Raw genomic sequence first — 24,757 nt, forward strand, 5'->3', positions numbered from 1 at the left:
AAATGGTGACAGACTCCAGTGACGCTGTTAAATACCTGCTATTTTTTAGTGCTATGCTATTTTAGAAAGATTTTTCCAGGATATGCGTTGTTCATGCTATCGATCGGAGACCACTTCTACCCATCGATCGCCAGAGTCGCTGAAGTTTTTTCAGCCCCTATCACACATTTGAGACTACTATGGGTCTGTTTGTGGTAGAGAAACACCACAATTCAGAAAGACGATACTATGTTCGCTGCACTTACTACGCCATCTCTGACCGAGATGTCCTATGTCAATTCCGTTTGGCTGTTTGCTTTTAGTCAGTGACGGTTTCGCAGATAGAAGCCGTGGCTCCCGTAAAATTCATGTATGAATTACTCTACTGGAATCTACTGCTCCGACGACGTCACGCCGGGTATTTTGAATTCATGTGCGTGGCAGAATTGTGAGCAAGCCCACCACAATGGAGCCGATTAGTCGCTTCTTGGTGATTTTTGTGAATGCATCAAGTAAACTTAAAGTTTGTTTTAGAATTGTAGTATCACAAGATGCACTCATAGATATAAAGGTAGTTGTAGACATAATGTCCGGTTTTTTTTTAAATAAATAACAATTATGGAATGTAAAAGGTTACTCACGGTTATCGCTGAAGTCGTCGACGAGAATGATCTCCTTTATCAAGCGTTCCGGACTCCTGTTCAGCACGCTGTAAAGAAATTATTAATGTTACATGTTTCTTTAATTACACAAAGATTTTTTTATATATTTACAGGTAAATAAAAATTTTATAGAAAGATCACTACGAATTAGGCGCAATGAAGGTATTTGCAAGTTGTAAAAAAATGTTCAACTTATATTGAACAGCCGTTTCTAATGTTGTCATTTATAATGACGCCAATATTCATGTTAAACTTTCATTAACTTAATCCTTATCAACATATAGTTTTTCCGTTCAAATCTAATCTTTATTCCGTCTATTATCACCTAGGTTCTTTTTTAAACAAAAAAAAAATTATTATAATACCAACTCCTTGCGATTTTTTTAATGAAATTTATTACTTACCACCAATACGCAATAAGGATTATCTTAATAGAGCCTGTAAAAGACGTACTCCTCTCCAGAGATCGGCTCTGAAGAGGAGTAATATAGTAATAAGTTTTTTTAACGCGATTCCAAAATCTATTTTCGAATTAAAACCTTTAATTAAAAACTTTATTTTTTTACGTGCTAACACTCTCCGTAATAATTATCAATAAATAGTAATATTTGAAGAGAGTAGTAAATTATAAGTAAAAAAAAATGTCCATACCTGACTATTGTGCGCAGGAGTGTCGACCTCGCTTCGTTATGGAACGTAATAATGACACTTGTCTCCGGGAGGTCCTCGTCATACTTTTTCAAACGGCACCTGATAAAATAATTAAATATATGAAAGGATTAATTGATCTTCAAAAATAGTAAGATATCACTGATGTTATAATTTGGTTTACTCATTTTAAATAAGATCCTAGAATTACAGATTTTGTGCATTTTTTTTTCATAAAAAATATGACAAAACAGTGTTCAATAAATAATGGAGTATAAGCGCAATTGACAATAATACTTAGAGTTTACTTTTCCATAGAATGGCTTGCCCATTCTATAGAAAAGTAAACTCTAAGTAATAACTTTTAATACAATTAACATTTTTTATTACTTGTGTTCTATGACAAGATTATCAGAATAGCCCAATTTGACGGAAACTATAATCAGATTGAGCTATTCTAAACTAAAAGGTAAAATGTGTTCCAAATGCTAGACAGAACTAAGGCTTTCAATACCGGGATTCTGGGATCCCGAATACCGGAATCCCGGACGATTTTTGTCCGGTATACAAAACCGGTATTTCAGTATTAGATTAGTTGATAAAAATTTTATTTATGCACAATATTAATCTAATTTAAAATAATATAAATTAATTATAAGAATTTTTTTGAAATGTACAAACAATTTGATTGTATTAAAATATATATCAGGCACAATTATTACACACACCGGGCCGATGAGCCGAGTAAAGCTAATGCAATACAAAGCGATTGTTGAGGTTTTACGTCAACTGCCCAATGAATAGATCTCGTTTATACAAAAACATAAAGTATGTAACACGAAAATTACCAAATTGTTTAGATTAGATTGTTTTATTTTGCAAATCAGCTAATACCGGTTTTAATACCGGTATCTCGATATTTCAAATTTCCAATATCAAATACTGAAATTCAAATCTCAGTTCGTCATTGCAAGCCTCAGGCAGAGCACACAACACACCTTTTCTTCAATGTGATCAAAAGAAATTGACTACCAAGCTTCATTATCACTTAAAAAGCCTTCACATTGTAATAGGATAACAAAACATATTTTTAATAAACATTTTAAATACATGTATTATTACGAGATAACGCAAGGATAAAAATTTATAATGTTTGTACTAAATAAACCTCAATATTGACTTTCAAAGCATATTTACAATGAGTATTTCAAACAACATAAAGGTTCCTTTATGTTGAAAATAATGAATAAGGAGTTTTCGTAATTCAAACATAGCAAATGCCTTTATCATATTCACAACGAAAGATTTCATTTAATTTTGTTCCTTTTGAAAAGCGGCAAAGAAATATCACAGACCTGATATTTAAAAACATTAGCTTAATTAACATTATTTTTATACCAAAAAGTGTTACTGTAAATATTTAGAAATATCTACGATAAAATGTTAAATAGTGTTGTAATGCCTCTTGTGTAACCTTACAATTAAAGTACGTTTTAATAACTTAGTTACTTCACTGATTACGACGTATTCAAACCGTGTCAATAATGTTGGGTTTGAGACATATATAGGATGTTTCATAGATCAAACACAACCGAATTTGGGTAATAAACCATGTAGTAATAAACACAGAAAACTGATTTATAAATTACTACGTTGTTTAATTTTAATATGACAGACTGTAGGATTACCAGGTGAATGTTTTTTCATCTCATTACTTTATTTTGAAATAAGTATAATCCGCGCAGCATAGGAAGTTCGTTTACAAGGTGGATGTGACCTTGTTTATGTCGATGGAATACGCTGGATGCATGTAGCTTTCAACTGCACATCTATGGGTGAGGCCTTTGCCCAGCCGTGGACATGCTACGGATGAAATGACGATGATAACGATTATGTATTTTTTAATTACAATTGAAAATCTAATAGTAATATTTAAAAATTTGAATTTATTTTTTAATTTAAACCACTTAATGATTTGCTTAGAAATGAAAGTCAATATTTATGACTTTGTCGTGTATTTGATACAAGAAATCTGTGTAATTATAACTAATAACAAAATTAAATTTATATATACAAAAAAACAAATATTTATACTATATTTTGTATGGACCCTCTTAGCTTAAAAGCCTTCTCTAAAACCTTTTGGCTATTCGAAGCCATCCACGACCTGTTGTACCCACGATGACGTAAGCCAACATGGCATTAGGTCTACCTCTTACTGTAATGCCTCAAGAATTTTAAGAACTTCAACCTGGAACCTAAACTGCCTATTACCTTGACTTACTTACATTTAGACGATGACTCATTGGCTGACATTATGTCAACACTGTTAAAGTTCATTTAAAAAAGAGCAACCGTTGAGTTTCTGGTCGGCTCCACTCAGCAGATGGAATAATAATTGACGATTTATAAAAGCGTGTAAATGCCAAGTTGAATAAAAATATTTTGAATTTAAATGGATGTTGATAAATTAGAAAGATCATCGCTTGCGGTAGCATAGTTTCCTCTTTGGAGAAGAAAGAGGGCCGTCACACTTTGTGCTTTTTTTTACAAGGTACACCAAAACCGTGTAAGAGGACACTGTAATATTTTATGATAAGATATTTTATAAAATAACACAAAATGGTAAAATTCAGGATAAAAAAATGGAAATTGTCGATTGGAAATGTAAATAATTAAAATTTTAATTTGTCAAGGGATGGGAGGCGATGCGTGAATGTAATGTAAATGAATGCTGTAAGATTGAAAAAAATATAGGATGAAAGAAGGGAAAAACAGAGAAATTTGAAGGATGAGAGAGAGACATAATAGGAAGGTTTATTATATCCCTGTCTAGAAAATAAGATAGAAGAACGAAAAAAAAAAAGGTTAATAAATCTTACATGGCGTTTCTCGTATCCGGTATAGCCCTGTTACTGGGAAGGTTGTCGGAAGCGGCCTGGTTGAATCGATTTCGTACATAGGGGTCATTGTCCCTGGCCCCACTGGCGATGTATCCACCTTCATCGAAGTAAGTTTTGCCCGTGCTGCCGGTGCCGTACTGATCCTCAGGAGAAGCTGGACTGCTTTCTGTCTCTTCCAGCTCTGCATGTTGCTTTATAAGACGGAGAGCGATGTTTTCTTCCTGCAACAACGAAAATTTAAATTTTACACATGTACAATGTTCATTTGATTTTCTTTCAATGTAAATGTATTAAAATGTCCGATTAATTATTATGATAAATAGAAGAATTTGTCCGCAAAAAGCCTTTACAAACACTTCGTATAAAGTGATCATTCATAAATATGTTGAATTAATTAATTTTTTGTAATGAAAAGCGACAGGCGAATAAAGTAACATAAATTGATTCACAAAATTTTGTTCCCAAAATTCTGATTACTGTGTATTAAATGCAGTAATCTGAATTTTGGGAACGATTTTTCTTACTATAACCATTACGTTATATATTTTTCTAAAATCATTGATTTTTAGATAAGGTGAACCATCTATTAATTGACAGCAAATGTGCTATACATTCAACCTTTGAAAACTTTTAAACTTTAAGCAATTACCCTGTATATTTCGATTTTGAAACTTTAAAAAAAATTTTTTTTTGAAATACAGATTGTATTTAAAACTGATTGAATAATTATGTGAGGCTTATTAACAAAAATTGGAATGTCATAAGAACTTCTTAGCAAAGGTCTTTGATAAACACAAATGAGAGTGTGTTCTATAAGACTAGGTTCAATCTGAACTGAACCTACTTCGTTGAATGGGACGTCACATCATAAGAAGTGGTTCATATCCAAAAACAAATAATGTGATCATCAAATTTAATTAAAGATTTCTGGCTGATCGTAAATAGAAAAAAATCCATACAGAACAAGAAGGCTTGATTTAAAGGACTTCTGTAAAATCTGTATAATTTTTTTTACTGGACTGACACAGTCCAGTAAAAAAAAAAGTGAATGATCAGACCGATGAGCTGATAAACTCCAACGAAAGAAGGCAGGTCTTTGCAAACTTTGTAAATAGAATTACACGAATTCATGAATTTTAAATTCGGAATATTCGTATAAAACTTTGCCGTAAGTTGAAAATGATTAAGAACGTTAAAGTGACAGAACACGTTCGACGTAAAAAAGTTGTTCAATTTTAATTAATACGCAAACCAAATTTTCGTTAAATGTTTAATGATAAATGAAAATATAGAGTTTACAGCGAAATTATTTTTTTAATTTTATAAGTATGAAAATATTTATTATAAATTATAAAGAATATCCAGGTATTATCTCTGGTTACATACGACGTGTATATATGTTTTTTTTTTTTTATTCGGTATCTATAAACATTTTTATGATAAATTCCATAGTATTATTCCAGATCAATTTAAAATGAGTGACCAAAAAGCATTAGAATAAATGATTTTCTTGTTGTGGTATTATTAAATATATATATGTATTATAAGTAAGATATTTGTAAATTACTTTCTAAATAACCGAATGTTGAAGGTCTCAGATCAGAGCGCGTTTAGACTCTTGTAGCTTTAAACGAGTTGACGAAAGCCTTAATTCGATATTTCATAAATTCGAAATAGTGCTTTTAGCACTCTAATGATGTCCTTAGTGATTATTGATAATCTTTCTTCTTCTTCAGTCGACGCCCGTTGCCAGGCAAAAGCCTCTCCCAAAGGTTGCTACGACGCTTCCTTACCATTCCTGGGATCTAAAATATGTCGTCGGTTTACTTAGTGGATGGCCTACATTCACCGTCTACAGGCACGTGATCGCCACCCGAGAAAATTTCGGTCCCAACGGCCAATGATTACACGAACGATGTACCCTGTCCAATGTCATTTCAGAAAGGCAATTATTCGAACTACGTTGATAACCATGATTTTTCTGCGTTTGTCCTCATTTCAGATTTAATTCCGCTTGATTGCGATTACATTACAGGAAAGTACTAAGACTGTGTATAAAGTGAAAAAACAAATTGGATAACCAAATAAAAACCACAATGACACGAACTGTAATAAATTTTTAAATTTGTATGTAACAGTGGTATAGTACTAAGAACATTAACAAAATAATGGAGAAGAAAAAAATAAAAACTATGAATACAATATGAAAAAATAAAATAATACAGAAAATATTATAACTGTCAAATTCGGTAAAGGTAGGCTACGAAAGTGAAGTATGAACGGAAAAAAGAATTAAAAGGAATGAATATGTGAGGAATAAAACAAGAAAGAATAATTGATATAAAGATGAAAATGTGAATAATAAAATTCTGTGAAGAAGTTATTATTGTTATAATATCCCTGTATACCCAAGACGGGGAAAGTACGAGAGACCCCTAAAAGAAAATTCATAAAAAAATATAAAAAAATCCCACAGCGAAACTTCGAGCATAGCCTTCTCCGATTACTCTACTTGACCTTGATTATGACAGCCTTCGTAGGCGACCATGTCATCACTGGTAACACACGTTGATAAATAATCTTTAGTCAAGTATGCGGCTGCCACTGCGACTAAGTTATTACTCTATAGATGGATATAAGATTGCAGTATCAGAAAAAAATGCGATTTTTTAGTAAGAAATATACCATGATTAACGCACAGCTAGTGAATATTTAGTAAGGATATAATTGAATTCGCATTGCAGCTTTCGAATTGGAATGGTATCGTAGTGGCAAGCTTCCAAAATTTACTGCCGTATATTTTGGATTTACAAATTTACTTGAACATGTTTGGCGAAAACATTTGAAAGTTTATAAATTAACTTTCACATTGTCGTACATTTATGTTTATGTATTGAACTACATAATATGTTTTTAAACACTATGGATTCTTAAAGAGGCCAGTACCGTCCCAAAATATGCAAGAGCTTTCCATGTAAGCGGTAATGGATCTATCGGGAAATGTGGGGCGTGACGAAATACCTCTTTCGTCAATAAAAACATTGATTTGTGAACATTAATAAATAATACTTACGTATAAAATAGACATAATTAAAATTTTTGTGAAATATGACTTTGGATTTAATTTTCTTGTAACATGAATGGTTGTTATTGAAAGGTTGGGAATATATGTAATACATACAAACACAAAATCTTTAGAAACAATACTTATGCATCTTGGTTTGGAATATAACACGACAATACACTTCTTACACTGCATTAAGCCGAAGGAGTTCTTTGTCAGTTAAACTTTGGCCGGTACCGAGATAAATTACATAAGATAGGTAAAATATGATAATATGATAAAAGAGAAAAAGAATTAAGCAAGATGTCTAAAAAACCTGACATAATAATATAACTAGGTTTTTTGAATACTCCACTAGAACAATATAATATATTTATAGACATGTTACATAAATGTGGAACACTGAAATACAAATGAAGGTAATAAATAAAAAATGATTTAAAACTGGCTGTGATTAAAATTTTTGATAAACTATTTAGAATTATTAATTATTATCCAACGTCAAATACGTGACAGATAAAAAAAATTAAACCGGGGATTAAACGTAAGTATATTTTAACTTTATATAATCCAAATAATTTAATAAAACCCGACTTCTTTTCAGAATGTAAGCTCGGCGGGAAGTAGGAATGAAAACCGAATAAAATCTGAAAAGGGACGTTAAAAGCGGAAGCGAGCTATTGCTGAAGTTAGTTTTGAATTCAGAGTGAATTTCGTGGAAAAACGAGAGAGGATGCTGGGAGTAAATCAAATATTAACATGGGTTTTAAAGTATTACTGTGTCAAAAGAGTTTGAATGACTAATGTATACTATGTACACGATTTATTCGTAAAAGTGTAAAACATGTTTTTTTCGGAGAGTAAAATACGTGATATAGTAAAAGTAGCGGGAGTATTTTATGCAATTTTATAAAAAAGATTGGACGTGATTGCTTATATGTATATATAAGTTTCAATAAGTTAAGGTATATTATTATTTTTAGAATCGGAATGGTTAGGAATGGGGGACGATCTGGATCCATTGGAAAATCCTTGTTGGTTACACCAGACTAGGATATAATAATCTAAAGAATTCGTTGCACCTCGATAATAGGAAGACCAAGAATTTGTTTGAAGTTTTGCATTTAAAGCGAAGGTTCGTATGTTGTTGATTGACAAGCCTTCTGAATCTCCTCAATAATTTGCGATTATTTATTACATAGTTTAAATGATAAATATTTATTGTCCCGGCCGAAGATTCTCGAGTAGTGACCTCGAGACGGCAAACGCGGCATTGCCTCCCACTTGGTCTTAGTCAGGACGCGAGCAACGCAAGACCAGTTATCGTAGTGATCTTTGAAGACCTATGCCGTGCAGTGGGCGTCTATCGACTGATATGCTAATGATAATAGTTTATATCCTTTTGTGGTATAATTAATTTAATAAAACTTAATGTCGTTGTTTCTTAGCAACAGTTAACTGATAGGCAATTTCTTTGGGATTAATTTCCTCTTTGTATGTAGTACAAGAAGTTTAAACTTCTTATACAAACAAATTACTGCAATCATTAACGTGATTACCACTTTTTATGAACGCAGAAAGCAGAAAGGATCATTTTAAAATCGTAAAAGTTGGCACTGGAAGTGAAAACAACTGTTTAACTATATCTAATATGGTAACACATTATCCACTTTCATAGAACCTGTTCGCCAATAGACTGTCATTATTGTGCGTGACTAAAACGCCCGCGTCCTGCAACCTACCGTTTGGTTGAAAGTCACTTTGAAACTAGTTTGTACAAGCTATTAATATTATATAAAATTATTTTTGGACTCCATCTTTGGCTCTGATCATTTTAATAAGGAATAGAAATATGCGGCAGCTATAATTGGAGCATTAATTTGAAAGCTTACCGATACCTGATTATTCCGAACTTTAAATACAACCCGTAAAAAATGGTAACGTTGTGATACTTATTTTAAGCACAGAAGTTTTTAGCTCACAGTTGCTCAACAAGCCATGGTGAGAGATTTCTCTATGAGATTGAATCCGGTGTGAGTAAAACCGAAGATTAACGTAAGAAAGTTGCCGACACCGTTCAGTGGATTGGCAAGTTGAAGTGGCCATACATCTCGCAAAACAAGTTGCAAATACTCGCTGGAGTCTTAAACTCCTGCAAAAGAAAATGGATGCTTCACGACTTTAAAACACAGTTCACGGTTCATATTCTTAATAACCATTTACTTTCAAATGTTAAATATTTGCAAGCACGTTTAGATACCAATTATAAGTCGAAGGCATGTTGTAATAAATTCAGGAATGGAGCTAGAAATGTTCATATTAAATACGGTAGTTAAATTTCATATTCTATAATACATAAATAGATTTTACTGTCATAATTGACTTGTACTTCCCGTATGTCATAAAGCAGTTGTCGATTAGTGTGAGTCGAGTGACGAATGATGTAAGAATTATAAAAAAAAATAATAATCTTAGCTTAAAAATCTTTGTTGTATTCAAAATTTGTATTCAAGGCACAGGCCTTGAATACATAAATCATTTGTAGATACTTCCAAAAACTATTACTACTAAAAGTATTTAATATTTGAATACTTTTTGATTAATTTTTAACTTCCTGAATTTAAACTTAAAAAAAGAATAGAAGCTTACTGGCCAGTTGTATCGTTTAGACTTTTAAAAATAGTAACCTAATCGTTGATATTTTTGACAGCCCTAATCTTTATGAATGAACACATGGAGCGGAAACATACGAGTTCAAAGAATGAACGAACGAATGACACGTACGAGCATAACAATGATTATCACAGTCATAAAGCGGTGCCTTCGAAAGTGTAAGTGGATAGTAAACTGTGCCGTGTATTAGTCTAATGGCGTAGGAAGTGTTACTGGCTATTTTATTTACAAATGAATATGTTCGTTTGCAGCTTCATTTAAATTATGATAATAATACGCATTATTAATAATACGAATTGCATTTACATATGTAAATTTCTGCCAAACACGTTTTATTGTTGATTTATGTTTGTCGTATGTAGGTGTTAAATGGCAAACTGTTCGGACATCAACGTATGTAAATAGTTCACTGTTCTATACAAGTCCTTTGACCAGAATACGAATGAGCTACCACAGTACCACCAGTTCTATAGGAACTCTAGTTTCGTTTAGGCTAATACTCTTTCAGGAAATTATTTTGAACAATTTAACTATAATATATATGGTGATTTAGAACAGTTCTAAATTCCCTAAGATTTTCCTTTTGCTGATATTCCACTGTAAAGTTTTATCGAAAGCACGAAAATATTTTTGAAATCAAAACATAAATATGTTCCTCATATGATGGTGTTGTAGTGAAAATTCGTCATCATCATTTCGGCTGCAGCACGTCCACTACCGAGTATATTCCTCCACCTTAAATTTAAAGAAGGACCAACTGGTAAAGTTTTTCCTAGATTTTCAAGACCTTGGATGCAGGTCACTTCTTGTAGGGTTGTATGTCCACTATGAGGACGGACGTCTAACGCTGCGTATGTTGGTCAGTTATCCCTACTCCAGAACTTTAAGATCTCAGCGTCAACTACTTCTGCGTGCTATGTGGCCTGTTGACTGCCACTTCACCTCGTCAATCCGCCGGAGTACGTCGGCACGGCTCTTGAATAATGAATTGAGTCGATCTTAAATTGTTGAGTGTTCGACTTTGTTCCCCCTGGCAGAATCAGAAACGTATCATCTAGATTTATGTATGTCTGTTACATGTACGTATTAACTGCATTATAAGTAGTCGATTTGTACAGATAAACTTTCTTCAAATATCTTGCCTATTAATAATGAATGTATCGATTTTGATACTTCGTTTCGTTCGTTTTCTTATACTGTCAAGTCTAGTTGCGAGCAGGGCAAGGCCGGTAATCAAGGCGATCTTTGGGTAAAGCCCATGGCCTGTGGACTAGCTATACAAGTATTTTTGGATATCATTTTCTAAGATCTTCCTCTAGATAGAATCTTGTTCAGAAACTTTCCCACCTTCTTCAGGTTTTCACACAATTGTACAAGTACGCTTTATGAACAGGGCCATTAGCCTAAATTATACCAGTGTTAGTTCAACAGGCGTGGTAGGAAGTGATGTTTCCTTCGAAAGTAGAAGTACGGTTAGCATTAAAGCAAGGCAATGTCACGCTCGGGCGGCGTGTCGGGCGTGCGGCGTCAACGTGAGACAGTTTAAGGTTAGTTTGCACGAGAAATTTGCTCGATTGTTTGTTACTTTCTTTACAAACATCATTTAGAGCAGAAAAGTTTTTTTTAAAACCTTTGATCGCATTTACTCATACAAAACATTGTATCAAAATACGTGTATTTCTAACAAACTATTCAATACTGTTTATTTTAGTATAGAATGGATTATTCTTCATTCTATACTATTATCGCTTTTGTATTTACAACGATTGTAAATCATTGTAATGATTTCATATAATAAAGTCAAATAAACTTTGACTTTGAATAAAATAAATATTTATAAATAAAAAATTAAATGTAAATAAATAGCAACGTACAATGACCCGATACATAGATCCAATATATATCTTCCATACAAGTTTACGTAGATGAATTTTAGTACGAAGCCTGTAAGGTTTAATTCTCTTTATGTATAGGCTCTATATATAAATGTAGATAAGATTTATCAAGTTTAATTAAGTGCATTTAAATTACACTTTTAATTAGTTTTATCAACATTGTTACGAAAACACGTTGTTAACAAATAACTATAATTTTTATAAATTTTTAATTAAATAGTAAAAGATAACTTTTTTATACTTTCGATTATTTATTACATTTTTAAAATTTTAATTTGTATTACTAATTAAATTACGTTTATTTTACAAAATAGGTGTGAACTTAAGTAGATATGAAAACGTGAAAATTTTTTTTTTAGATACGTGGAAATTTTTAAGTAATAAATTTGAAATGAGACGTAAAATGCAGAGTTGCACTGGTTCAACTCACTAAGAGGGCACGTTGGCCTTTAGAGGACCTGGTTGATGACACTTCTGGTGTAATCGACCGGGAGGGCAGCTACTTCCCCATCCTCTTAACCAACTAACTACTAGACTTTGTTGTCGACTTCCTTCAATATTAAAGCAGAATCTAGACTTCTTTTGCTTTTTTAACAATACGAAATTGTTAAATTCATCAATCAATTCAAGTTTCAATATAACCTTTCATGTTCATGTATATTAATAAAATGTTTATTTAACAGGATATAGGATTGATCATGTTTTATTGACGTCAAGATGAATTTGGATGATAAATACGCAAGACTTGAGAAGAACCGGTAAAAGTTACTGAGCGGGACTAGATTTTTTTTTAAAAGAAAATGAAATTGCATTTTTAATAACATTCAAATATATATATATTGAAGGAATAAATGATCACCTAGGTGTGTCTATTATTTATGAAGTGGCACACAAGTTTTATATAATTTTTTTGTAAATCTTCCGGTTTGAGCTTTCTAAATAATTTCTGGGGTCCGTTTGTAAAATCGTATATATTGCCCGTACAATATAATGTCTGGATAAAATCAAGTGTTAAGTACACAAAACTTAATTTTGTTTCTTGTACTTACAATTTATATCACACTTTTAATGATAATTGGTACTTTTTTTTTGGTTTTCTTTTGATACATGTATTCAAGAGAAACAAATCTGTTGTCTGGAAGAAATTGCCTCGTGTGATAAGTCCGCACTTTGTAATTTTATAATTATTGTTTTGCAATTATGTATATATTTTAAAGTGAGAACAAAAAAGAGTGAATAAAATAAATAAATCTGTTTCTTGATTTAATTAACGTAAACATTCTATATTTAATAATTACCATCATAAACTAGAGTAATGGAAAGAGAAAACAAAACTTAATAAAATCGTAATTTAGTTGACATACAATATATTTTCATTATTTTAATACTTACCTGAGTAACATTATTGTCGTAAAATTAAGTTAAATTCTTTAAAATTACATTAATACATTTTCTATTACTATCGTTTTAAATACAATAACACAAAGAATGCATCTGTGATAACTTTAAAACATGGTTCTATATAAATATCCGCTCATTTATCTTCAATAAACTGTGTTGGTTTTGCATTCTTGACTTGGAACTCAGGAAACCTATTTAAAATCTATATATATATATATATATAAAAATAAACGTTTGTCAGTATTTCCTTTATAGAATAGTAAACTATGCATTTGATAATGTGATCTTTAGCAAAGTTGTGTGCGTGAGCCCGCAAAGGCTTTGGTATGACCTATTTTAGACAGATGGCGCCACTGTCATTCCAATGAATTTCATATATTTAATTGCTGATTCGAATTGAAACGAAAACATGTCTTTGCTTCAAATATATTTTAGTTTGTGGCGTAGTGAATGCGATAGTAAATTATAATTTAACTTACTTTGTAATCAAATTTACTCTATTCATGTTAACTGTGTGATCAGCTGTCCAAGACTTATATATTTTACTTTTGTGATTCAAAGATATTATTATATATCATGTAACAAATTTAAAAAAGGAAATTATAAAAAATTACGCTATAATTCCGTATGATTGTTCTTAAGAGATCACGTAACGAGATCAACGGTAGCCGGCAATGAGAACCGGATCTGACGTCACCACGACGCCGCCAAGGACGCATTTCACAAATACTATGAGACACGAAAGAGAATCATATGTTATATAAGTTAAACATGTGAGTGGGAAATAATGTATTATCTCTGCTGTCCACCTACCTGATATAATAAAGACAAAAATAGACTAGATTTAGCTTTAGGCGAAAATTAATATGACACTGTCCAACGGTACTTCCGTACAGTTACGATTTAACCAAAGTTTTATTTAATTAATAACTCATCATACATTACATTTGAAAATTGTGCTGTGGTTGCTCAGCAGTAGAGAATTGAGACTGCCGATCATAGGTAGCGAATTCGTTCCCGGGATACAATGTTACATAATTCCCACTTTATACATTAACCATATACAATATATTTGCCAACCCGCCTGTTAAACGTGGCGATTATGGTATTTCTTTTGAAGAGAGATTTGAGAGCCTTGCGATGGGCTGAAATGACGAATTTAATGGTAAACTCTGAATTAAAAACCTAACACTGTATACGTACTTAGACAACGTATTCGTATTATATGATAAATAGTCACTGCTCACTAAAATTGAATGAAAATTTAAAATCTTAGGTATGTATCCACCAAAACGTACCGGAACGAAGTAGATTACGATCATAATCCATCTTTTTAGTAAGAGCCTTTTTTCCTATGAAAAGATACGGCTACTTATGCATACATATAAGTCATATATTATATATCTGTTAAATAGTAATATTTTAGTGTGAGAGACTTAAAAAATAAGACCAATAATTTTTCCCATATTTTTATCTGTGCTTGTCGAGTGCATTCAACAATTATATATACATTTATTAACCATCTTTGGTTTTATTTTTTCATTTTGTAAAAATTACTTTAATTGTAATTCATAAAGGTTCACAGAACAGACGTAAATAAAATCAATATACACATTTTTAACTCTATAATCGTAAGGTAATAAAACAATTAAATAATAAAAATCGCTTCCGGTTCCGCCCAAAGCACACCTTTACAGCGACACGTTGACATTTACTGGGCTCTTTTGACAAGGTCACGTTTACGGTTCACGGCAATTTTCGTTACGCGTTGCCTTGTCCGGTTTTTATTTACTGTGAGTAATACCGTAAACGCATTGTACAAATATCCGCTATTAGCAGATGTCAGCAGTTATTAGCTTTTCGCAAATATAGCATAAGCTATCTTTCTTCTGTCGCCATTCGTGTAACACTTGATATATTTTTTTCTAAATTAAAACAAAAATAACTGTTATTTTCTGTGGTTTGTTTTATTCCTGTAATAGTCCTTCTGTTTATCAGATGTTATTTATTCCGATTTACTATCTAATAGTTTAGTGGAATAATATTTGTGAATATATTGTGTTATATGTATGTAATACATAATATGATGAATATTTGAGGCCCGTGAAAGCTGTGGTAGCCCCACGGTAAGAAATAATTGCATTCGTACGATTCCCGATGTACAATTTATAATTCACATTGCGCATTAATTACAACTGCTCACAAATAAAGTTCCCTTAAGATAGGCAGCAGAGACCGCTGTGTATCATAATACCACACTGGGTTCACCAACCCGCCGGCAAAGCGTGGCGATTATGGTACATCTAAGAGACTTACATATAGCTACTTCCGCTATGCGTATATCATAGTGGAAGTAGCTATATATTAGTCCCTTTCTTCGTTAGAATGGACTTCCGCAAGGTAGCGCCTGTATGTATTAGATATTTAAGATCGGCATGCGTAGCTGAACAGGCACATTTGTACATAACGGGAGTAGCTATATATTAGCCCCTTCCTTAGTTAGGATGGACTTTCGCGAGGTAACGCCTGAATGTATTAGATATGGTATATCTCTCCATAGATATCATAGAGGGGGGAATCCTTGCAGCAAAACGAAGACGATATTTAAGGCCAATTTTGTTTACCGCGTTAATAGGTACCTTATTTAGATCAAAACTCAATAGTCAATATTCAAAAGTCACTGATAATATTCTTTATGTAGTTTCAAGTAACTATATGTGAAAGGTCGGTCGTTATGAAACCGAGTACGGAGCAGGTCATATATCCATCATGAGTCCATTGGGTTTACTATCATCTATTTCGAGATACTCTGTAGAGCTTTTCTATTTATATCTCATATTCCCGAACGGTTTTATATGCAAACGTTTCTAAAATGGTCGCACTAAATTTATAACTCCATATTTCATCGAGACAGTTTTATGTATTACTGAATATCGCCTTACGATGACGTTGTAGTAAAAAGGGTCATGTCATTGATTTTAATACACTACACTTTCCTGTTTAAGTATAATAGTGGGTTGATAAGCGAAGTATTTAAGTTAAATAAAAAATATATTTAATATTTTATTTATTGTATTAACAAAAATATAAAACTCATAAAATCGATGAGCTTTTTTGTCATTATAATTTCATAAATCTTGGGTACAGAGAATCTGTTAAAATACTGGTTGTTTCTATTTTTTTAAAAGCAGCTCTCGATCCAAAAGCACATTAAACCTCTTTAAGCGTTTAGCTGGATATTGCTAATTGCATTGTTGATTATGAATTAAGCAAATCCCGTCATAATCTGTCAAGAAATCAATACTCAATCCGACATACAATAAACGCTTATATATACACAAGTGGATCCACGCGATTTAATTTATGAAGGTTTGTCGAGGTTTAAAAGTAAAGATAAAATTCGTTTATTGAATATAGAAACTATAAGTAGAAGTGTTATTGATTTTCAAGTTATTAATTATTTTAATCTATCTTATTTTTGACTCTACTCTGCTTTTCAATGTGTTATAGTTATGTAGAAGAAGCTGAAAAAAGCTCCACAACAATTTTTTTTATAATTTAACAACACAGATTTAATATTCGTTTATTGAATAATAAGCTTTTAACGTCAATTTACTTTTAATATGCATTTTGAATTTTATATATGGTAGCTAAATAATATTTTTCGGAATTTAATTAAAAAATCTGATTCTGCATATGCGTGTGAACGTCATACAGTCTTACAAAGGGGTGGCACTGTTTTTTCTTCATATAAATAGAAAAATATAAAATTAAACTATGCACATTTTAGTGTTTAAGTCTTTATTAAAAAAGAGTCTAATCGAGTACATTGGGAATATAACATTTAAACTTGATTGAAACTGCGTAGATGAGTATAGTAAAGAAATACGTGGAAGGTTGCGGTCTTCATGAAGACGTTCGGTACAAAGACACGTGGAAGAAGAAGTGTAGGGATTTGGACCTCTTCACGAGAAGTATTTGTTTATACTGACCATGTCCTCACAACAGAAAGGATACGCGCAGTGTAAGATCGGTCATTGTGGCGATATATGGAGAAGGACTATGCTTTGCAGTTGGCGTCTCTAGGCTAATATGATGACGATATCCCCGCATAAGGGGTGATATTTTACAGACACATGCTAAGTTTTTTAAAAGGATGGAAACAACATAACGTATTTTCCAGTACGGTTATCGCAATTTTTTAATTATCAAGCCAAAGAGCGCTCGGTATAAAGTCGGCATAGAAACCTGTCGTTAAGAAATGGCGCTGAAAGTGCGGACAGGTTGGAAAGTAAGCGACAAACTCGATAGAGATTTCTAGTCACGATCCGGTCGACGATCGATGGAATTGGTCCGCTGTTAATAGATTTCGGTGCATCCCTACGTTAACCAATCTGACATGACAAAATAGCGACATTTGATCATTTTAAATGGGTATATATGTAGATGGGATGGAGCTAGGAAGGTCACATGGCGGACATAAAGGGTTATAAAATGGACGGGGACCATGAGGTACCAGAGCGAGAGTCAGACCTATGCCAGATGGGCTGACGAGATTGTGGCTACGGTAGGTCACGGGTGGCTTCAATTTACCAAATATGGAGAAAAATGGAAAGCTTTGGAGGAGGATTTTACCCTGAAGAGGTCCATACACATTTAGTATAAAATTATTAAAACTATTATCTAAAAATTTTAAATTACTAATTTTAAGTCATTTGTATTGAATGACATAAAGCTTTATTATTTTTATATACCATAGATACTTTACATATGTACATGTAAATCCCTACTTGTGGGTGAATTGAAATTCAACTCAAGTTCTGGGACAAAGCAGTGAGCCATCTTCGACCAATATAGAACTTGGGAAGGACAACCAATACTACGTAGTATTTTCTTGCCATAGCTACACTTAAGGATACCATATTAGATCACGCCTACCTTGGTCATGTATTCTTGGTAACAAAAATATATTATCTATCGACTTGTGATAAAATTGCATTACTCTTTGATCAGTCACCGACACCAGTTCAATTGCATAATTAACAAATTAATATAAATCAAGCTTGACCATAGGTGTTGACACTTTTTCAAATATAATTAAATACACACACAATTATAATACGAATTACCGTATTGGAAATAGATAGAATAGATTAATCAAATATACGTGCATACTCGTATTATAATCGCCTATAGCATAGGTTGCAAACCTTTTATGCATTTACAAGTCATTTTTTACAAAAAAATATCGGCGTTGTTCACAGAACAAATATGTCTGTACTAACTGATGCCGGAGGCAGAAGGCAAGTAGGCTAAACTTCGTTTGAAATACTTTCTTGATTACCTTATTTATGAATAGGAGGCCGCTGAGGTCTAAGGCAGCTCTAGCCGAGAGGTAACGGTTCAGACTGTCTTTTAACAGGCGCTTATCATTACGATTTAAGAGTGCCCGAGAGGGCCGAAGTTTTGATATAATCGGATCTGCCTGGGTTAACGTACAACGTTTAAATTGATTCTTTCTTTCTCACACTCACTGTAATCGTACCAACTATTAATGTTACTACACTCGCAGTCGTTTGGAAGACTCGACGTCATTTATCACAATATTAAATAACATGCACAAGCTAAGCCAAAAACATTTTAGATGCCTAGATAAATAAATATCTACTTACAAAAGAACTCTTCGTAATGCTTCTCATTTGCATTTGGACCTAGCTACTGCCTCATGATCTAGCTTTTGCTTAAATAATGCGCCCATAATTGTCTTAACCCTTAATAGCCTAAAGTCTCAATTTTGATACCAATCTTTTAAACCGAATGTTCACATTACTATTAGTTTTTTTTATAGGTGGGCTGTACGAATTTTACTGTTGTATAATATTCTTTCCAACGAAATTTAAAAAAATATATATTTTTCCCTTCATCAAACCCTCAAGCAAACACATTAATATTTAAAAAAAATCACTTTCGTAAATCAGGCTATTAAGGGGTAAGTCCACGACGAATCCATTACATTCGTCAAAATTTCATTTGTTTTTTTTTTATAGAAAGCCCGTGCGTAATTGTTATATGTACATAATATGATGCAGCGTTTCAAAGTCTGCAAGTACAACTTGGATTCTTACTATATCACAGTAAGCACAAAAGTGTCGGACAGCAATTGAAGTGTGTTTAATAGCGAGCTTATTTGTCAGTGAATTCTAATAACGATTAATAACCTTTTAAAGTTACACATGACTTTTTTGGTTAATAGTGCTCAAATGGAAGAGATTTTTTTTCTTGAATTTGTACACTAATTTTAAAAATTATCTCATAACTCTACAACAATATTTTTGGTTTTTACGAATTGCATGAAATATTTCAATTACATAAATCAGTCAAAAAATTATTAATGTTGTACGAACGAACAATTTAAGATAGAGAGGATACGTCAGTACCTTGCAAGCGAGAGACGTTGACTGACATTTTGCTTTTATGTAAAGGCATCCTTAGATCGATATTACGATGTTCAGAAAATAAAATATATTATACAGTAGCTTATATGCACTGCGCGAAATGCTGGATACACGACTAAATTAAATTTAATCAGCTCTTAAAAGAACGAAAGACTAGAGCTTTCTCGACAAGAGAACTGACCTTTTTATCGTTTGGAGGTTAAGTGTATGTGGGTGTTTTTCAAAGAGGAAATTTAGTTCAAGTTTCTAACACTTCACTTCGCGTGGTACTTCGTAATAATTGTAGGGGCTTAATAATTTGTAAAAATATTTTACTTTCTGAATCTGAAATTTGTTAGGCAAACTAATAATTTAATATGCATTATGTCTAAAACTTATTAATTAATTTCTTTGGCATAACAACCTTTAGATCTTTGACTTGTGAACATAATTAAAAGTTAACATTATTCAGTGATTAATAACAAATAATTAATCGTATGCAAATCATTATTTATCAATCGCATCCAAATGTTTAATTAATTGTGTATTAAAACTTTAAGAATGTTTTAATGACGATACAATAAATTATTTTAAATTGGTTAAAAACGAGAGTTGGATATACGGTGTTGAAGGTTTTAGAGCGTTATGTAATTTCATCTCTTATTCAGGTTGATGTTTTAAGATTTATAGTCTGTGGAAAATGTTATGTATTATTTGGACAATTACATGTACATTTACTGGTATTACATTGATAATAAGAAATAACTCATTATAAATCGAACTATAAACACTTCAATGTAAAAGGGAAATTAAAAAATAATATTTTATTATTCAAATACTCAACGATAGAAGAACTTGTCGATATATTTTCTGATTTAATTAATATATTGTTTACTCATAAAATCATTATTTGATTTATTAAAAACTTTGGAGATGCTTCATTTTTAATTAATTTTTCACAACTGCGTATCGTTATATGTAGCAGCTGCTAACCACCTCTTTCGAATACAAACTTTCAGAATAAATTAAACACTTAAAAACGTATCTCTTGTAAGTGACTGAATAAGTTACGTGCATATATTCAAAGTTTTAAGGCATGAAAAGTTAAACTTAATACCAACTTCAGTAATCACAAATATCGTTTCAGCCGTAGGATGTGCGTAAGCCTACCCCATAGATTCCTAGAAGGACTAGTTGAAAGCAAACTATATCTAACGTCTTCTGATGTTATCATAGTCATCTGTTTAACATGTTGGTGAACGTCCTTCGCTCCGCTAGCCGCCCATGGTCTCTCTAACCTTAAAGCCCCAGAGGTAGCGTGTTCTGCGCGATATGTGGCTGGGCTGGGTTATATCTTGATTTGTCTGCGGATATCCTAATTCCTGATTCGATCTCGTACATAAATCCGTATTCTAGTTCCGTACGTCATCACTGGCAATACAAAAGATTGAACTTCTTTTTCTTATTCTTTTCATCCTATGGACACCCACTGCAAGGCCTAGGCCTCCTCCAAAGATCGCTACGATTACCGCTCCTGCAAGAGACTAACTATGCCGTCTGTCCACCTATTTGGGGGTCGCCATTCCTTTCAACAATAAGTGCCATTTGATGAGCAACTCTTCCAGCTACAATGACCTTGGTTCTTCTGCGGATCTCCACATTTCTAATTCGTTCTCGCAGCGAAACTCCGTGTTTAACCCTCTTCTTTGCTCTCTAGGTGATCTTGAGCCTTCTCATGAGGTCCGTCGTAAGTGACTACTTCTCGGAGCCGTACGTCATCACCGGTAACACACGTTGGTCAAAGACCTTCGTGGTGCTATCCAACATTGAACTTACTGAATGTAAATTAAATTTTATTGTTGTTTGTTCCCGCCACTGCCATTGTTTAAATAAACTTTAAAATTTCTTGTTGTTATTAATAGATGAGTTATTTCATAAATAAAATACTATCATCTATATGTGTTTTATACAAAGTTTCACATTCTTATAGCATTGTCTCTTACATAATTTAGAATGCAGATTTTTATATAATTACATGATTCAAATATTTCCAAGTTGATGTAACAAAATAATAGTATATTATAATAAAATAAAACACATGCGAACTTAAAATATCTTAATCTAATAACAAGACTTATACAGAAGTGACCCACATTCACAGCGAGCGAATAACCACTCTATTTACATTACGTCACTGATCTCGACTGAAGTGACGCCACGAAACAAAAGTGGAATGTAACGAATGGACTTTTAATTCTATTTACAACAGTACGATTCGATCACGATGCGATTCCGATGTAATTATTATAACATGATGTTTAAAAACTTTTTGTAAAAATAAATATGTAAAAGGCATCTTCATACCCGGAACAACGAATTTGACAGGATAATCAGTGCATTATTGTTTTACTTATGCTACTACATGTATGTGCATTGTAAGTTAAAATAATGAGTTAGCTAAAAACACTATATTAACTCAAGAAAAATAACATTTTCTGATTAATTCTTTGCATAATTTTTTATTTTGATTTTGTCATAGTTCGTACTTGTTGATTTATAATTCGTAGTTTCAGCCCATAGACGTCTACCAAGGCGTGGGCCTCCTTCAAAGATATCTACAGGGAGATATACCACAATCGTCACGTTTGGCAGGACGTAGCTCTATCTATTGGAAATCTGTTAATGCGCAGTGGCATTATAATTAATACACTTGGTTCGAGTTATATAAGACTGTATCCCGAGAATCAAACCCACGACCTATGATTGCAAGTCTCAATCCTCTGCCACTGAGCTCGACATATAATTATTTTATAATTATCTAATACATGTGATTAAATTAAAACAACTGTTATGTTTTTTTTATATACATGGAGCAGAATGACGTATTGTTTATTATTATTTAACATAAGTACTGAAAAACAAACTGGACATCTATCATCGCCTTTTAATAGAAATTATCATATTCTTGATAATTAAAGCTTGCAAGAAAAACTATCATTTGATTTTTTTTTGGTGACATATATGGTCTTAAATAAGAATTTAATGCTATGCATATAAACGAAAAATATGCCTTTTTTATTTAAATTTTTTAATTCTGTATTGAATTATATTGAAAGCAAATATAATATCAGATACGTCAAATGCAGACCGACGTTACAAGTTATATAGTTCATTGCACCATAACATCTGTAGGTGTTTACAAGATATAATTTACTCCGTATACAATTGTGTGTGACCAAATCATATGGACCTATCGATCACATATATAGAAAAGAAATAGAAATAACAATAAGATATATTAACCAAAAGGAAATTAATCAAACCTATTTCTCAATTATTATTGATTTAATTAACAATTTATCTCATAGTGTTGTCGTAAAACTACATTCAATTAATTTTGTGTTCATCTTCATTTGTATGCAAATCTAAATGTTTCGTTGTAATTATTCTTTCGTGTACTATTAAAATTATTACGGAATCAACAATTACTGTTACTATAGGTGTGGCGTGAAATAATTTAACCTTGAGCATAGATAAATTGATTGTAAATATACAGGGTGATAGGTTTAAAGGTAAATAGTCCAGCGGATTGGCAAGTTGAATTGGCAATAGGCAGGTCACTGGAAGAGGAACAGATGGCCACCGAGGAGTCTAGGTTTATGAGAGGAGACCACGAATTGGTGTTCATCCACAATGTTGACAGACGACCTTGTCAACGCTGCTTTTGCCTGGTATTACTTTAGCATCAGGAGAGACATATATTTCGGAACGTCCAAGAGTCATACTGTCCAGGAATCATGATTATCGAGGCAATTTATTGCGCAAAATTGCAAAGATATCATTCATGTTTGTTTTGCTGAATATATCTGACCCAGTGTAAGTGAAGTCACATAAAAACCTTAAAACTGAATAAATGTTGTACATCCTCCACATTCATCACATTTTGATCTTCTTTTGACCATCACCTTTTTTACCTCATCTACATTTATTGTAAAATTTGGTTTTCACAACATATTTTTTATTTTATTTTCGTTATTAACAATTCTTAATTTACAAATTTTTGTTTGTAATTACACTGTTTATTTATTAATTAAATAACATCGGTAGTTGACTTCATATTTTATGACATTTTGTTTTCTTGTGGTCTTGCTTTATCCGACACTTTATTTTAGTCCTTACTTTCGTTTCTATAATCCGTTGCACCACTTTTTTGCATAGCTTTAGTAATGTAGCGCTGCATTTTTCGTTGCTCATATGGGAGGAAACACTTTCCTCTTCTATTTTTTCTACCTATTTTCACGTCGAAATTCAAGGTGTTAACGTTGCACTTTTGAAATCTACAAGTGATGGAGAATGCTATATATATATATATATATATATATATATATATATATATATGTATATATATGTATGTATATAATAGATGATAATCTCCCCCTATGTTTTATTGGAGGAAGGGTAATCATGTATATCACATATTTCGAAATATACTACTGAGGTTGCGACATCAAAAATGGGATCGGAAAAGATTAAATATAGATCCATAACTAAAATTATGTCATTGATATTACAGTTGCCGATATAACGTATTATAAAAACGCTACAAGATATACCACTCAGATAAGTTTCAACATAGTTAAAAATATACATGTAAAAGTTCAAAAGTTTATTTTAATATCATTTATATACAGTTAAATTTAAACACGATTTCGTATTCGAATTAAAACGTTCCCTGTCACTTCACGTGACAGCTCTCAAGCGAGCACACGCTGTCTGTCTGCCAAAGACAATTTCCACATGGAATGTTCTAGAAGGGGAGCAAATCTAGTTCGCGAACAGTGACCTAAATATAAAACGGGTCGTGTTGTTTTTAGCAGTCCTGTTATATGTGAAAGTGAGTCAGCGCATTGTTAAGCGGATTACGCGTTGACTAAACGATCGATTGCTTGTTCAAAACACCGATCAGCTGATTGACATTGAAATACATTTAAATGCTAGCCAGAGACATAAATATACAAGAAGCGATAATTCAGTTATTGCTACATTTAACCTATCTTTGTGAGTTTCTTTCCTAATTCTTTAAAAATGATAACTGTCT

At 32.3% G+C, this 24,757-nt stretch overlaps 2 protein-coding genes across 2 annotated transcripts in view; one reads left to right on the forward strand and one right to left on the reverse strand.

Annotated features, from left to right (window-relative positions):
• Positions 1 to 24,757, forward strand: part of Ent1 (Equilibrative nucleoside transporter 1) — a 466,176-nt gene that overhangs the window by 189,298 nt on the left and 252,121 nt on the right. The gene's annotated exons all lie outside the window — the stretch shown is intronic.
• Pgant2 (polypeptide N-acetylgalactosaminyltransferase 2) overlaps positions 1 to 24,757 on the reverse strand; it is a 115,307-nt gene that overhangs the window by 40,602 nt on the left and 49,948 nt on the right. Inside the window, exons 2-4 of the mRNA XM_068776237.1 lie at positions 4,172 to 4,413; positions 1,293 to 1,391; positions 621 to 688 (exon numbers count right to left, since the gene is read on the reverse strand). Of these exons, the coding sequence (XP_068632338.1) occupies positions 621 to 688; positions 1,293 to 1,391; positions 4,172 to 4,413 (409 nt within the window). The remainder of the gene's footprint in view (positions 1 to 620; positions 689 to 1,292; positions 1,392 to 4,171; positions 4,414 to 24,757) is intronic.

This window comes from Battus philenor, unplaced genomic scaffold (genome assembly GCF_028537555.1).
Source record: "Battus philenor isolate CCGP_79_NKW_IND1 unplaced genomic scaffold, ilBatPhil1.0.hap1 SCAF_12, whole genome shotgun sequence".
Lineage (NCBI taxonomy): Eukaryota > Metazoa > Arthropoda > Insecta > Lepidoptera > Papilionidae > Battus > Battus philenor.